Source organism: Solea solea, chromosome 6 (assembly GCF_958295425.1).
Source record: "Solea solea chromosome 6, fSolSol10.1, whole genome shotgun sequence".
Taxonomy (NCBI): Eukaryota; Metazoa; Chordata; class Actinopteri; order Pleuronectiformes; family Soleidae; genus Solea; species Solea solea.
Window position 1 is genome coordinate 25601426 of NC_081139.1, and position 17887 is coordinate 25619312.

The window sequence follows — 17887 nt, forward strand, 5'->3', positions numbered from 1 at the left end:
ACAGCTCACTTCATGTGAACAGGGTGTTGTACCCATGTTCTCCACAAGGTGGTGACAGTAGTACTGTATGCAGCAGAACGGGTGAATGATTCTATGATGACGTTTCAGAGTGTTTTGAAATATAAGTGTGTATTTGATATGGAAAGATATCCTTCACAATAAAAGCACATGATGCAAAATCAATCTATAACGTCACAAAATAGACAGAAATGAAAAAGAACCAAAATGAAATCAATACTAATGTGCAGATAACTAAAGTGTCCTTATTCTACTCCAGAGAACACTCACACTTCACAGTGAAAGCAGATAAACTGCCACATTCAGACACTCAAACTGACTCAAGACATCACTTTGCAGTTTATTATGATAAATCTCTCTTTTTTTTCTTGTTTTTTACATTCATACAGAAATTGCAACATGATATTGTTTGTGTAAACAACTTCTGACTGAAGCATCAGTCAAAAAGAAATAAAACAGCACTGGCTACAGCAAAGAACAGATTAATAACAGCTTGTTGTTTTTCTGTTGTTGACAGAGAAGTGAAGCAGTCAGGAGAGAGACATCGCAACTCATAAACACTGAGACGAGCATCAGTAACTTGAGTGTGCACAGTTATACATATTAAGGCAATGGAGATAACTGTGCATGAAGACTGCAGCGCAGAGCCTCGAGACAGAGTCTGCAATCCTAAACTCTCTGTGTCACAATCACTGGAAACACAAACACCTTCTGACAGACAAGCAAAGGTTTTGGCAGTGTTTATTGGTAGTTATGGCAACCACACGGACAACAAGGAGTGAACTGTGCCATGAGAAAATAAACCGTTCAAGGGTTTGATATATACTGTATATATATATTATTTAGAATATGAACTGAGGATTGCTAGAAAAATATTTCATTTAATGCAGCATTGTACTTTTACAAAATTAAACCAATTGCACACAACAATTAATCTCTCATTTTTTATTCCATTTTGAATATATATATCAACATATTTTGATTTTCTTTTGTTTTTTTTCCTCAGTATAATTGTTTAATAGTACATTTACATTGTCCCTGCATATTAAATCATCTTTCACAATATATTTTTTTCTTGTAATACATTATAGTCCACAATGACACACTGACAAAAAATCAAACAAATCTTATGTTTAAAATATTTAATTGTTTTACTTTTTTCAAATGTGTCGTTTTATAATTTTAAGTATGAATGAATAAATAAATACATAAATAGAATGAAAAGGAAAAATAATAAAATATTTTTTTTTTGAAATTTTGGAAATCATTTAACAATCCTCTTTTTATAGTGTGTGTGTGTGTGTATGTGTGTGTATGTTTCAGGTATTACTCATATTGTGGGGACCAATGTCTGTTTACACAGTCACAAAAAGCAAGTTCCCATAATGTATATGATTACATTTTAAGACCTGTTGTATGTTTAGATTGGGGTTAGGATTAGGGCAGTACCAGTTATGGTTAAGGTTAAGAATGTAAGTCAATGTAATGTCCTCTGATGTCCTGGGAACCAGACTCTGTGTGTGTGTGTGTGTGTGTGTGTGTAATATAATAATACAAAACGTATATTCTAAATGTGGCATGCTTGAGCAGGAAGAGAAGAGAGACAAAATGTCCTCGACCATTTCTAACACGTTTGAATGCTTTCACTAACACAGAGATACAGTTATACAGCGGGGGGGGGGGGAGAATGATGATTTGGCAAAAGAACATAAAGAGATTAAATTTGCAGCATATTGGGGGAAACAGAACAGAGTGGAAGAGTTTTTGTTTTTCTTCCCTGTATAACTCCTCCCCTCTCCTCTCCTCTCCTCCCCTCCCCTCCTCTCCTTCACATGCCATCATCATCGATCATTTCAAAGAGAGCCTGTAGCAGTCGATCATCTCTATGCCTGTAGGGCTTGGTGTTGTAGAAGCCGTCGCTGTAGTCGCTGTAGACACTGTCCTCATTGCCACGGTACTTGTTGATCATGTCCAGAGCCTGGTACAGCTTCTGAGGGGGGAATCTGGTAGCGGTAGGGGAGAGGCTTCTGTCCAGGTGCTGCTGCTGCTGCTGCTGCTGCTGCTGCTTCCTCCACTTGGAGGAGGATCTACCTGAAGCCTGGTACTGCTGCAAGGCCGGGGTCTGTCGGTTGAAAGCCGTCTGCAGGAGACGCAGCAGGGCCAGAGAGGGGGAGTAGGCTGGATCTGAGGGTATTTTGGGAATCTTCTCTGGGTTGGAGGAGGGTGTTTCTGTTTTAGGAGGAGGATTAGCCTGTGTGGGCTCCTGCAAGAGAGGACAGACAGACAGACAGACAGACAGACAGAGAGGTGTGTTATTGGTACATGACGCACATTATAAGACAATAAGTCAGCTTCCTTATCTTGAGTTTATCTTGTCTTGAGTGTCTCAATGAGATAATCTGTATAAATAAAGGTTAAATAAAAGGAAAAAGAGAAGCAATAGAACCTTTCCAGAGCTACGTCACAGAAATGTGCATGCGTGGGTTAGTACCATGAACTTGTACAACAGTCCAACACATAAGATAACTACTTGTAGCGTAGCTGGTAAAAATGAAGTGAAAATAGAAGCACGTTCTTCAGAATCCCTACAGGATTTTTCCCTACAGGTGTTTTCTACACTGATGGACTGGTGTTTTAACTGCATGTATCTGGTGATCATAAGAACGTTTTTGAGGAGCTTTTAGTGGAGTTTCTGGCCTTTGTGTGGGTATGCAGCACATCTGTGTTTATAAAGGTTACAGATGGCTTTACGATGATCACCTTTGCCTGTGGAACTAACCTCGGTCATGTCGTCCATGTGCTCCACACCGCGCCGGTCATTCTGCACAGCATTGTAGGGAATGTACGCTCGCGGTTTCGCCATGTGATCGGGCTTCTCTGATGTTCCATGAAGAATCAACTTCCAGTTTAAAATGCGGCCCTTGTTCTCCATGCGGCCTGACTATGAGAGGAAATAACAGACAGAAATGCAACTTAAGCTATGATGGGGAATTGTGTGTGTCTGTGTGTGTGTGTGTGCGTCCAGATGAAAATTTCATGTTATAATTATTCACAATTATTGACAAAATAATAGAAATATTACTGCAGTAATTGTAAAAATATGCCTTAGAGTACTTTTTCATACTGTCGACGTGACAGTTCATCATTTCCGGTTTAACAGGGAAGTTTATTTTGGAAGTCTGTATCTGTCTTTTGATGCAACTTAACAGCCGAAAAGTAAGAAGAAAACGGCAAAAACAAGTTCAGCGGAAGATAAACATGACAGAGATTACGTTGATAACACATTTAAGAGATTATTAGCACAGTCAAGAGTGGCAACAATGTCTTTTTTTAATGGCTTCCTCCTATCACTGACATGTTATTAACACTGTGTGTTTTCTGTCTAACTGAAGAAAATATTTTTGATTCCTGATATTGCTGCCATAATCAAAATAAGATGGACATTCTAAATACATCATATCTAAATATCATATTCAAATCATGATGTTCTTAAATGACTGGAAAGATGCAGCGCCCCCTCTGGTCATTCAAAATTAATCACTACGACTTAAGTCACCAACATACATACATACTTTTTCTCATTCACATTTAACCCAATATTGGACATTCTTATTGCTGAGCTGTTTATTGCAATAAAATTAAATGCAATAAATCTCTAATGGCACGTTTATGTTTTTGCATATTTAAAGTAACACAATGTAGGATTTGCATACAGTGAGCAATAACTAAACTAATCCTAACTACCATCATACAATATTGATGATATTAATATATATAATAATAATAATAATAATAATTATTATTATTAATATTATTTATTAATAATAATATTAATTATATTAATAATAATTTGTATAAAATGCTATCATGGTCTGAAGACATGGTTGTTTGTGCTTCAGAGCTCACAGGTATTGTTATGTTACTGCAACACATTATTTTACAGTAGTTGTAACTCAAACGATACCATTTACCAACTGTAGGGGTCGCCCGAGAGCAAGTCCTACGTTGTGTTGCTTGAATTTAGACGTCGTTGACTGTTTTGATATACATTTTTATGTGTGACTCACAGTGTCTGTGATCTTCAGGGTCCATGTCCCAGCAGGGTCTTCTCCCCAGGTATGGACAGACATGAAGTCCCAATTCCTGAAGCCATTAGCAGACGTGTCCCGCTCTCGTTCAGCCAGCAGCACCGTGTTAGTACCTGAGGTTAAAAGGCATAAAACAGCTTTGTCATTGCTCTTTATACTGTATGTTATATTCCAGGTATTACTCATGTTGTGGGGACCGAAAGCTCTTTACACATCAGGGACTTGGACAAACATCTAGTCCCCATAACGTAAATTATTACATTTTAATGTGAAGACATGTTATGGGGTTAGAGCAGGGAATCTATCATTTCTCACTTACAGGGATATTATTTCTTTATATCGTGACATGAGACAAGCTATGATCGTAGCTTTTGGATATTGTCATCGTGATAAAGTAGCTGTGATGACATTTCCTTCTTATTGATAATCATGGTATATAGTATATTGAATAAATGAATGAAATACACCAAATATTATAAATTAAACATTATATTGATTAAAAAAAAACCTACATGGAACCACCAATATTTAAGAATGTCACTTCAAAAACACAAATAATTAAGCCTAATTATTTGTGTTAAAGCAGAATTTGACTACATTTACATGCAAAACACACACAAATATATCCTTTATTTAACATTAAAAAGCCAAAGAAATAAACCAGCTATTATCTGAATTGACCATGTAAAGACCATGTAATCTGAAAAGACCATGTAATACAGATCATAAACAGTAGATTTAATTTTATGTGTATTTAAGTGTGTATTTAAATTGTACCGTCATTCTCCCCTTGAGAAACACAAATAACAACCTGTGTGCAGCTTTATAGCCACATACATACAGTATATATCTCCTACACTATATCAGAATATAGACTTAACATATCCAGATATTATTAATAAGCCAGATCTCCTGAAGTCATTGTGTGTGTGTGTGTGTGCACGTCTCTAACCAGCTGGGGAGGTGAGTGTGATGTGTAGATCTCCTCTCCTGGTGTATTCGATGCTGGCCTCCACCTGCACATGCTCCAGTGAGTGGATGGCGTTCTCCTGCCCTGCACAGGCTTTGGTTGGAATCTCTATAGTGATCTCCCCCGCCGCCTTCAGCTCCCTGTGGGATGCATTAAATTTAGCAGGGAACACAAACAGCTCTGCATGAAAACAGTCGCTGATGAAACTGCAGTCGCATTCATCAGAAGACGCGGCTGCTCACGATCTTGATGCAAAGTTATTGTGAACACATTTGGGAAACGCTTACAGTAGCTCGTCACACACGTTCATTAGATTTGAACATTCATTCATTTACAAAAACAGATAATCCCTGTCTCTGCGAGACATGAATGAAAAGATTTCCGTGTTCAAGCTGGCATAACGTCAGAGGGGATTGTAGAGCACTAAGCAAAGCGGAAACGTCGAGCCAAATCCTCTGGATTAAACAGGATGGAGTAAGGTAATGTGGAAACTGGGTGTTACTGCTACTGAGTCTTCTAATCCAAAGTAAACGGCAGATTGGACACTTGCGCAAATGTGACTTCAGCCTTTGATTGGAACTATGTATACTGGTGTTGATGCCGGGATATCTAATCCTATGGTTTCAAGTGTAGCAATGATGTCTGAATGACTTCTTTTTTTGCTTGATGACAGGAATACAAGCGTCTTTAATATCACAAATGGTTCAGTCTGTTTGCTTTGTTTGCTCAGAATCTCAGCGTCACAATAAATTCAAACTCAAACTTGTGTCTCTCTTGAATTAGATACTTTGTCGAATGTCGTAAAGGCTACAACTGTGATTTTTGAGAGAAATAAATTGGTGGACATCAATAACTGTGTCAAATTTGTGTAAATATTTTTAGATTAGAGCCAGAATTCAGAGCAAACAACTCAAAATAAAATAAAATAAGAAAAGGTAAGATAAAAAAAGGTCAGAATTCTTTTGTCTTATAATGCTGGCCTCCTAAACACTTGTTTTGACGACGTTTGTAGTAGTAATCAATCAATCATACAAGCAGCCATCTGTGGTGCAGGGAAAGGTTAGATACCTTGGCTGGAAGGAATCATCCCTGATGATACATTGCTTCTTCTCAGGTACATGCTTCCAGGTGGCCGGGTCAGCGAGATCAACCAGGGCTTTAGCATTCAGGAGACCAAAGCCAAAACGACTGTTCACCATCAGTCCTGCGCCGTTCCTTTTCCAGCCTGGATTATTCGCCAGAGGATCAAACTCAGAGGTCCAGACTACAATGTGCTGCAGGTCTCTCCAGGTTAGATCTGGGCTGATGGAGGAAAGATGGACAGGAAGGCAGACCAGTTAGTCTACAACAACATTTCTGTGCCTGTAGCTACACATTTGGAGAATGTCACTTTTGATTGCTAAAAAGTTTCCCACAAAGGCTACAAAGGGAATTTAATCAAGAGTAGGAAGAGATTTGTAGCATGTTTTCACACCATGGCTACAGACACACACACACACATTCATCTATACAATGTAATTTACATTACCACTGCACATTTTATGTGTATATTTGTAATTTTACCACATGAATTTGATTTTTAGCACTTGTACTTAAACAGGTACAGACTACTGATGAGGAAGAAAATCTGACTTTCACTAACAGGTAAAAAATTGTCTTAAAGGAAAAGGGTGCACTGTGTGTCAATTAAGGCACCTTATTTATATAATATACAATATATTATAATAATATTAATCATATTATCATAATACTATAATATATATATGTGTGTATTGAAATATCATTCATATAGAGACAGTGCCAGGAACAGCAGTGCCTACTTTTGTTCAAGTGCCAATGCAAATATTCCAGCAGCCAGCGGAGCAGAGGCCGACGTTCCAGTGTGAGTTTGAGTGCACTCGTTGTGTAGATCAGCACTCGTCTGCAAACAAGTAGCCAAGGAAAGGTGTAGATTAAGACCACGTTGCATATTATTCATGTTAGAAACACGATGTGACACCACATAAGGACATGAGGTGTGTGTTCACGTACAATCCTCTGGTCAGTGTAGTCACCGCTGCTGTACGCTGTCGCCAGAGTGGACGAACACTTCTCCGCATACCAGGGAGACAAGCCCTGCTGAGAGGCGCTGCTGATGGAGATGGTGAAGATGCTGTCGGTGTATCCGTCGCAGTCGCAGTTATCGCCCTGACGACCTCCGTTACCCGACGCCCACACAAAGATGGAGCCTTTTCCGCCACGGCCCTGCAGAGGGCAGGAGAAAAGAAAAGTTTCTGTTCACTGTTCACTCAAAATATATGCTACATATGGTAAATGCTAAATACTCTGTGTTTATATCGCACCTTTCACTCAAAGCTGCTTTACAATGAAGTTTTACCATTCACTCATACATTCATACAGGCATGGTCAACACCGGCAGTGCTAGGTATCAAACCCTCGACCTTCCAGTTGAAAGAGGACTCACTCATCCACCGTGGCTGGCAAAAGGCTTTATCTTGATAAAACTAACAATTCTAAATTTTACAGTGATGGTAAATGAAGTTGACAGATTTCCCTAAATTCTACACACTGGAGCTTTATTGTCACCTTATATGAATAGTTTTACCTTCTGGATTCCGTACTCGAAAGCCTTCTGGGCCAGACGGCCCGGGCCCTCCACCGTCTTGCCGTCGTCGTTGGGTCCCCAGCTGGCACTGTAGATGTCCACATGGTCCGGATTGAAACCAATAGAACTGGCCTCGATGGCATCAGTCACAATCCCATCAAGCATACGGATCCCTGAGCACAGAGAGAGAGGAACTGTAGCACAGACCCACTGACAAGTAACACAACTTATACAGATTACCATTGACTCCATTGTGCGATCAATGATAAGAAGTGAGGAGTCTTTTACTTGAATGTAACATATACACGTCTTTGTTGGGGATAAGTTAAGCTAAGATAAGCCTCTGGGCTATGAAGCAGCTGGACACCCAGATGTTACAGCCCCAACATGCAGAACACTATTTCATTTTGGAGAATGACATTGTGCAACTAGCTGGTGTAAAAATCACGAGTCCATCATCAGGAAATCGAAAGATGATGCAACATGACGTGTATTATATATATATATATATATATATATATATATATATATATATATATATATATATATATATGTAACTTTACCTCCAACCTTGGAGTTATATGCCACTCCAACTCCACACTTATTGTTGTCTGCCTGCATAGCAATTTCCCCCGCACAGCGAGTCCCATGCCTGAGAAGAAAAGACATCTTTATTTTACACTTTTGTTAAAAGGAAAAGTGCTTTTTGCACATATTTCACTACAATATGTGAAGGTTTTATTCCAATTTAATAAGTGACGCCCAGTGACGTAAATATGTCACCACACAGCAGTTCACTTACTTGTTTTCGTTCGTTGAGTCATATCTGGGGAAAGGGTCTGGGTCATTGTCGTTAAAATCGTAGCTGGCTGCTGCGTCCTTTAAAACAAAAGCACACGGGAAACGATCGGACGTTAGTGACCATGGCTTCTGTTGTCATGGAGACATCTATCAGCGCGTACAAGAGGCGAGAGTGACGTGGACAAAGGGTGGAAAAACACAAATTGAATGACTCTCGGGATGAAGGAGTGCAGTGATCTGCTGAAAGCTTCAGACTGCTTTTGCCCGAGGCTCGTGTCATGGTGGGACAAATTGCAGCGTATAAATGTGTGTGATATGTCAAGCTGTGTCTGTTTCTGTCATTCCTCTGTGCTGGGAAATATGATGAAGCTCACAGATTATCTTCTTATTAAAGAGCAAATTAAAATGTGCGTTAAAAGCTTCTGTTTATGATCAGATGTAAATAAACAGATGCCTGTACCCGTCACCGTAGAACCACTCTCATGCTTTGACTGTGAAGGACGAGCATCTTGGTTATAGAGCTGCTTCGATTAATCTGTGAATTCACTTCATTAAAAAAATAGATTTTCCTCTTTCATTCTTTGCACTTGTGCAGCAGAGACCCTGTTGCACCACAGACGTGGCTGATGACGGCCATTAACTTCCCTTTCATCAGGAGAAATTCGGTCAAAAATGAAACCTCATTGAAATTCACTGTCTCACATGTTGACTTAATATGAATATGCAGTACAGTATTTCCACATTGACAGAAAACCCCCACAAAGCACTCGTGAGGCAGAGATGATCATGTAGTGGACCTATTACTGTCTCCACGCAGCGCCTTGTGAGGTGTCACCAGCGGCGTCGCCATGACAACAACAGACCCAGACTATGGAGGCTGTCTCCATGGAAACGGTGTCTTACGTAGTTGGAGTAGATGTCTGTGTGGTTCCACTCGAGTCCGTCATCCAGAACAGTGATGACCACGCCTTTTCCAGTGATGCCTTTCTGCCACACTGGGATCACGTGCAGGTCCAGCTTTGGCAGCGAGGAGGACGTCCGTGTGTCTTGCTGGAAGACAAGAAGGACAGGACAGTTCCTTATGTAAAAGATTATAAACATGTTCAGACAAGCAGCGTTTACCAGTGAGTGCATGGAGGAGGGATACATGAATGGATGTGTCCACTAAAGTCAACAAACGTCATCTTCAGATTTACTTCACACTTTATATTAAGGAATATCTCAATGGTGTCTGTCTGAGTGTTACATAAAGTTGCCTCAAAAACTCCTCAGCATTGAGATTCTTAATGTGATTGTTCAGTATTTTTTAAATGTGGCTCCATCTGGCACCCGTTCATACTGTCTTAAATGCAGCCAGGCTCATGGATGATGGCAGAGACCACTAAGAAATGTCACCTAATAAGATCGACATCAGCATAAATCTGAGGAATATGTTTATTTCATTGTACTGCTCTAAACCCTTTAATACTGAGGGCATTGATGACAACACGTTTGCTGGTGCCATCGGTTTCTGAAACGAGTGGTTATGACGATCATTTCCTTTGCGTTCTCAGAGGAAGCCGGCGAATCAGCGTCTTTGTCACCAGAGAGGAGAGAGTTGGAAAAATGCCTAAACACAGTTTCAATATGTTTTATACTGTTCATATTTCAAATTTAACAACAAAATCTGTTGTTCGTGAACAACTATTGTTTTTATTTTGAATAAAACATTTTGTTTTCTTCATATGAAATTGTTAATACTTCATTTTAACATGCAGTAAATTGTCAATAACTGCCAGATATTGAACATTTCCGGGCCCTTTTATGGTTAAAGTAAGCAAACCCTCTAACTGCTGTCTCCATCAGTTAGAGTGTGAGACTCAGTCGCAGCAGCTCTGATCAACCTTCCATCTGACCTCCACATTTCAGTCGTGTAATGACAATAAACACCATGTCATTTGTGCAATGTATGTGGTCTGTGTTTACTTTGTGCCTTCAGTGTTGAAAACTTTCATTCACCTCAGTGACACAAACTTACAGAACGAGGCAACAGTCGTCCAGGAGCTCCTAAAATTGTCGATTTCTTCTATGGAATTTGGTGCAAGGGAGTGAGTGCTTTGCAAACTTCCTTTTCCAGACAAAAGGTCTAACACTGACATAAATTGGGAAACAGATTCTTAACCATAATCAATCAGTGCTTATTTACATAGCACTTTCTAATACCTGCAAGGTACTCACATAAACAATAGCCACTCTCAATGAAAACATTTTGAGTCAGGTAAGTAACTGAATGCAAATCAGGGGCTGAATATTGTCCTCGCACTTCAGAGCAAAGATGGTGACTTATCTAAATGGCTCTTATTATGTTAAAAGGCTCAGCAGAAGTCAAGTGTTTCAGATTGGTATTCTTCTACTGACCTTTACAGACATTCATTACTAGACTGCTGCTGTATGACCACTTGTCGGCTGACTGCTGGCTCTAAAGATTTAACTCTCAAAATACTTCACATCAAAATGTGATAACATGGCGCAACTTAAATAATGTGAATGCGGAAAATAAGTCATATAAGTGACTTGAAAATTCAGTTTCACTTGTCAACATACAGTCTTAGTGATTTCTTTTAAAATGCCACAAGAGGGAGCCTGCATCTTTACAATCACTCTGGGGCCTCGTGCTTTATAAAGAAACCTCCTCTTCTGAGGCTAACGAGCTGAGTGGGGGAGAGGAGGGGGCGTGGGGAGCAGTGCAGGGGGCGTGGCCTGGTAGTGAGGGAGGTGACATAGCAACAACTCTGGCATTTACTGTATAAAAAGGGGAGGAGTCTGGACCAACAAGTCTTGCAATGATTGGATGAGAGGGTGCCTGTGATGTAAGGAAGGCAGTAGCTGTCGTTTGACCATAAAGGCAGTAGATATGTACAAAACTAAACAAATCTATACAATTTGCACTACTACTACTACTACTTTTTTTCATTGTAAACTGTTCACTAAAAATAAACTTATTATGGTCTGGATAATTGTGATATGAAATGTTCACAATCTGAAGGCTTATGATACAAACACAACACATGCTCAGTCCCCCTGTTGGATTATTAAGACATCTTCCATCTCTGAGGCTACAGACAGTAATATCATTGTGGGAGGAGCCATGTCTGTAATAAGTGGAAAACCATGAGGGAGTGGGGTTGAGTGAGGAGGACCACTGCCTGCCTGCCTGTTGCAGCCTGGAGAAGAGTCTGATTCAGAGCTGGAAGACTAAAAAAAGCCCCTCACTTTGCTCTTTGCACATTACGCACAGACGCTGCAGGCTGCCACATCAACACATGACTCATCCCTGTGATGTCTCACCTCATCCTCTCACTAGGATTTCTCCATTTTCCCTTTGTCTTGCTTTGGATTATATCAGCAGCAGTTGACAGAGAACAAATCAAATCTCAAAGTCAATATTCAGCAGATGTTAAATTCTTCATAGGGCTTTTATTCCATGCTGAGGCAGGATAAGGGATGGAAGGACATGTGTGTTAAAAATCACTCTGGATTTCCAAAGTGAATTAAAATGAGTGAGTGGCTTGAAAATGCTGTCTAATTCACCAACACATACAGTCCTAGTCATTTATTCTGCACAAGTGGGAGCCTGCAGCTCTACAGTCATTCTAGGAGCTCATCATGATTTATAGTGCGGATGGCATAAAGAAAAAAATTAATCAAATCAAATAAATCGCAACAAAATTGCATGTAATTGCATTTCAATTATAAAGTGAATGACAATGATTTTGGTTTGTATAATAAGGACATTACATTCACGTGTTGTCTGATGATATAAACACACATACACTTGAACAGTGCACATGAAACACACACGCACACACACACTACACAATTCAGCAGCACAGACTGATAGCAGCAGGAATTTCAAGCTAGTATGAGATGAGTCACCCCGTCATTAAATTATGAGGAAGTCACCCACTCCTGAAAGACATTCATCCACTCCACAGAGCCAGCTTCTCCACACACAGCTCCACCCTCACTAATGCACTATCATCATCATCATCATCACGTTCAACGAGGACATAGCTTTGTCCTTGTTGAATGGACAAGGCAAATGAATCACTATGCATCAGACTAACTCTAACACACACACACACACCTGCACTGACTGAACATGAGTCACAAGCTCATACAGCGAATAAATAAATAAATTGAGATGAATCACAAAAATGTTTTTATTTTTTTTTTATTTCCACCAGTTTCTTGATCTCCCTCTCTCTCCTCGTCCATACACTCACTCACTCACTCACAAAGAGACTGTGCTCCCTCCCCATCTCCACATACACATAGAAACAACATTTGGTTCATTTGAGTTCATGTGATTCCATGTGAAGTGACGAGAAGAAAGAAATCTCTCTCTCTCCCTCCCTCCCCCCCACTCTAAATCTCTAGTCTCACTCTAAACTCGTGTCATTCAGAGTGTCAGGCTGGGGTCAAGAGAAAGTGGACGTGTGAGTGATGGACGTAGAAAAGGACGCACAGCTGTGACAGCCCACTGCGCTCTGCTGCTACTTAACCTCAAAGAGTTAATACATTCCATTGAGGGTAAATTAGGATTTAATGCTCGACTCTACTCCATCCTGCTGGATTATAATCTCTCCACTGCTCTCAGCTCCACATGGACTGTGTTACCAATTAAGCAAATAGCTCTTTTTTGTCAGAGCTGCTCCATGACATGCAGTGTTTATGTTTTGCATCCCTGTACATTTACTCCATTATGCACATGTGCTGAAAATGACCATTTGAACACACACAATACACACACACACACACACACACACACACACACTGTCCTCACAGTGTCAGGAGAGATCAGAGCAGCTGCAGTCGAACACAAGTCCCCACACACACACATACACGACATACTGTATCATGAGCAGAGTGGTTTTTAGAACATTTGGAATTACTTTATTTTGATAGTCATGGATGGTTAACTGGAGACTCACCAGGTACCACTGCTGGTTCCACATGGGGTCATCAAACAGCTTGTCCACCGGGCAGTCTCTGCAGCCGCCAAGGGACGCTCGCTTGTTTCGAGGTTTCTCATACTGTTGCTCTGCCCACAGCACCTACACACACACACAGAGAGGGAGAGAGTTTTAGTCGATTCAATCTTTTCAAACAACACGGAGAAATCCTGTAGAGACGATGAGAAGAGAGCACTCACCCGATCGTCCTCCGACAGCCGCCGAGTGACGTGTCTGGCACTTCGTTTCATCCTGCTAGGATGATTGGGGTGTTTGAACAAGAAATGGTCCTTCAGGGCCCCGATCTGTAGACAGGAAGACATGATATATGAGACGGGCTGAATATTTTATAGGGACTGACGTAACAGCAACCATCTGCAATACAGGTCCACAAACAGCCACTGGAATTCAGAATTAGGGAAATCATGATGAAATGTCATCCAGGCAGTAGATGATTGAAAACCAGTGTTGTGCTAGTTACTGAAAAATATTAACTACTTACAGTTACTTTGTAAAAAAGTAACTCAGATACTTAAACCAAAAAGTAATGCGTTACTGAGAAAGTAACTTTTTAGTTTCTGTAAAACGTTTTTCCAATGCTCCCATTAAATAAAGGTTGATTGATTGAGTTCCCCTCTAGCCATAATACAAGCAATATGATCATAAAACCCTGACACAAACAGCAAAGTAGTTTTTCAATGCCTATTTATTTCAGTCAGGCCATAAAGTCTTGCATAGGCTATAAACTGCAAGCCTATTTTTCTTACATGTAATATAATATATATATATATATATATATATATATATATATACTGTAGCTATATATGTATATTAAAAATAGACTGGACCTCTGGACACCTTATTTATTCACTTATACCACTCTTTTTAAATTATTGTTCTTTGTTGTCCAGTTCTTTCCAGTTGAATGTATGTTATGTTATGTTGATGTTTATGTATGTTAATGTTTTACTTTTAATTGTGCTAAGGATAAAACCGGAGTCAAATTCCTTGTATGTGTTCACATGCTTAGCCAATAAAGCTGATTCTGATTCTGATTCTGCTGATGATCTGTCTGAAAGCAGGGTCCTTTTATCTGTTAAATTTTACCATTGGACTCCTGAAATAATAGCCTGATATTGCTAAAGAGATCCAAATAAACAATGGTGTGTGTGTGTGCTCGCTGCTGTGACTCTCGTTAGCTACCTTAGCTGCTAACTTCTCCAAGTGATTCAGCAGATTGCTGTTGCTGTTGTTCGCCGTAGAAAGTATTTTTGAGTCTACAAGTTACCGAAATGTACTTTTTCCCTCTGCTCTCCAGTTGAAAATAATGTGAATATCTCCGCGAGGAGAAACTTAACTCCCTGACCTCACCCTGACCCGTCCAGTCCTCTTCATGGCGCGTGTTTGATTACGTGTGGGACGCTAGAGGGCGACAAGTGCTTTGTTTTTCAATTCAATTAAACTTTATTGATCGCTAACATGTTATGGGAACTGTGTGCTTGTAAAACCTCACCAGGAACGGAGTAACGCAGCGTTTAGTAACGGAAACGGAGTCACTGAAGTTAAAAAAAACAACGCGTTTCATTATTAGTTACTGAATAAAGTAACTGCGTTACTAATAACGCGTTACTACCCAACACTGTACAGTTCTAGTGTATTTTATGTGTTATTGAGGGTGTGGCATGTCAGGTTATCAAACATGCCTTATTTACAGTTTTTATTTACATTAGTTTTGTCTGAAACAAAACAAAATTACAATGTACAGAAGGCCCAGGTTGTTGACGCACTATACAGGGATACTAAAGGGTAAATTTGGATGATTGTATAAGTGATCAATAACCACCCATTGTCATTTAAAAACTCATAAAATGTTTGTAAGAAGGGGCAACAGATGGCTGCTGACCTGGGTTTGATTCTACCCACAGTCGTTTGCTGGCTTTATTTCTTTAGATGCTCATTTGGTTTGAAATCATTGAAGACGTGGAAACTTACTTAAACCATTACTAACATTACAAACATGTGCTGTCAGAATCACAAGAATCACAACCCCCAGTGACGGGTGGTAGAGCTTTGACCAGAGGGATTAAAAACAAAGGGAAAGCATTTTTCCAGATCACCAAAGATCCTGAGAGACAGCAGTGGTGGATAATTAGTGATCACTTCATATCAGGAGCAGAACCAAACACTTACTTGCTTTAATATCGTGTTTGTTTTACATTTCTATTGTGACGTTCTCTGCTGAAGATGTTGGCTCACAGTGTGTCTGGAATACTGTCATCTGCACCTCTTCCCATATTTGTGTAAAGCCCCAGGGACAGTTTAAGTATGGGATATGTTCAGTTTTATATTACGTGATCACCACACATTAAAATTGGGCAGGGAACTCTGAAACAAGTTGTTTTCCTGATAACATTTACACAACATTATTGTGATCATGATAAAAAGGGGTCATGTATCACATTTTTTAATCACAAGGACAGACTATAGTGCAGTGGGTTTCAAACGTTTTATACCAAGTACCATCTGAGAAAAGATTGAAACACCATTATCACCAACGTTCATTTATTATTCATCCTCCCCCTCATCCTCCTCCTCTTCCTCACATATACGTCAGACACTAGTGACGTGAAATGAGATGAAGTCAGAGCGAGAGATAAGGTGACTCATTATTATTATTATTGCATTTAATATTATTTGTTTCAAATCAATCCACTGTGAGGGAGAAGCCAGAAAAAAAAAGCATGAGGCCTGTGAATGACTGGAAAGACGCTGGCTCCCCCTTGTGGGCACTTTAAAATAAATCACTAGGTGTGTATGTTGGTGAGTATAGTTTTAAGTTGAAGTGGTCTGAAGTGTCACTGAGTGTGCGACAAAAATAACAAACACGTGTCCATAGCAGGTGGCACATACTGTATAGCTATCTTTTCACTTTGAATTAATGTGAAGAAAGCATGCAAATGAATTATAATATAAATCATAATATAAAGAAGGGGAAAGACGTCATTGTTTGTCACATTTCATTGTTGTTGCTGGTCAGAGTTACAGATTACTGATAATCTAATGCTTCATATTAAAGAGACAGTAATACACTGGAATACCACCCTGTCCATGCTTATGCTTTGTTTTAACACAAATGTCACCGAGTGATTCAAAACCTCCTCCTTTCATTTAGCGACAACATACTGTACATTGTGTGTGTGTGTGTGTGTGTGTTTCCGCTCTCGTGGTTTGATCAAACAAAGATGTTGAGCAGATAGAGCCATCGTCTGCTCCGTTATAACTCCAGCACAGACCACAGCCACACACTATGACAGAGACGATGACAGATGTCATATAAAACATCCCATCATTCATTTTGTTTGGTGTAATATCTGACATACTGTATATGTCCCTTTAACAAAAGTGACATAATAATGTGATCTATTATTATCACACATGTTCATCCTCTGGATATGTGGAAGTATATAGCGAGTTTAAAAACACCCACGGTACGTTTAGTAATATTAGAAATGTCATACCTCATACATGTACATATATAATCCAACATGTGTGCATATACTTTTGTACAGGCCTGTGTATTTATATATATGGACATTTTTAGAAGTGGACATTCAGTACTTTTGCGTATACTTTAATGAGATTATATCAAATGAAATGTGTCATTAGGAATATTAATTTCCGTTGCATCCCAGTGACACTGGTGATGGACGGGTGGGGTGTAGGCGCTGCTCACCTGTCGGACCAGCTGATAGTCCAGCTCTTTGGCGATGGCCTCTGCCACGGACTGTCCTCCGGGGATCTCCACTGCCCACTGGTTCACATACTGTCTGTCCGTGTAAGAGGAGGCGAGGGAGCGGGGCAGAGCTGAGCACAGGGCGGCGAGGACACAACACATCACCGCTGGACGACATCTCACTTCCATTTCAGAGACTCTGTGTGTGTGTGTGTGTGTGTGTGTGTGTGGTGACGCTGCTGCTGCTGCTGAGATGATGTTGATGATCCCGGGAGAGAGAGAGAGAGAGAACAGCAGAACAAGAACAGCCTCTCTCACACACACACGCTCTCTGTGTAAGTGTGATCAGAATAAACAAAAATCTCCCGGTTGATGCTGTTGTTGCTGTTGCTGTTGCTGTTGCTGTTGTTGTTGCTGTTGTTGCTGTTGTTGCTTATTCCTGAAGAAACAGCTGCTTCTGAAGGGGAAGCTGACGTGACAACTGCGCGGCTCTGCGCTGTGAGAGGAGATGATGCTGATTGGGAGGAGGGTTGGTGCTCTGTGAGCTGTGGGAGTGGGAGTGAGGGTGGGGTGGGGGTGTTCACACGTCAGGTTACTGGTGCTCTGACGTCAGTTCGGCGTCTACCTCTGTTGTAACGTGTTACTTTGAATCCCTGAAGGAGAAAGTCTAAACGGGAG

At 40.2% G+C, this 17887-nt stretch overlaps 1 protein-coding gene across 2 annotated transcripts; it reads right to left on the minus strand.

The window, feature by feature from the left end:
• Positions 1-338: 338 nt before the first annotated feature.
• Positions 339-17755, minus strand: pcsk1 (proprotein convertase subtilisin/kexin type 1). Of its 2 annotated transcripts, none has more exons than XM_058632790.1 (14): positions 17210-17755; positions 13677-13781; positions 13456-13578; positions 9386-9532; positions 8484-8560; positions 8245-8333; positions 7682-7854; positions 7108-7320; positions 6897-6997; positions 6145-6378; positions 5059-5216; positions 4086-4219; positions 2798-2959; positions 339-2281 (listed from the first exon to the last, which is right to left on the minus strand). In XM_058632790.1, the coding sequence occupies exons 1-14, from the start codon at positions 17396-17398 to the stop codon at positions 1847-1849; spliced, it is 2340 nt and encodes a 779-aa protein (XP_058488773.1). In that variant the 5' UTR covers positions 17399-17755; the 3' UTR covers positions 339-1846. The 2 variants fall into 2 exon arrangements, with proteins under 2 accessions (XP_058488773.1, XP_058488774.1); XM_058632791.1 differs by lacking the exon at positions 17210-17755 and adding an exon at positions 14680-14774.
• Between the last annotated feature and the right edge of the window lie 132 nt (positions 17756-17887).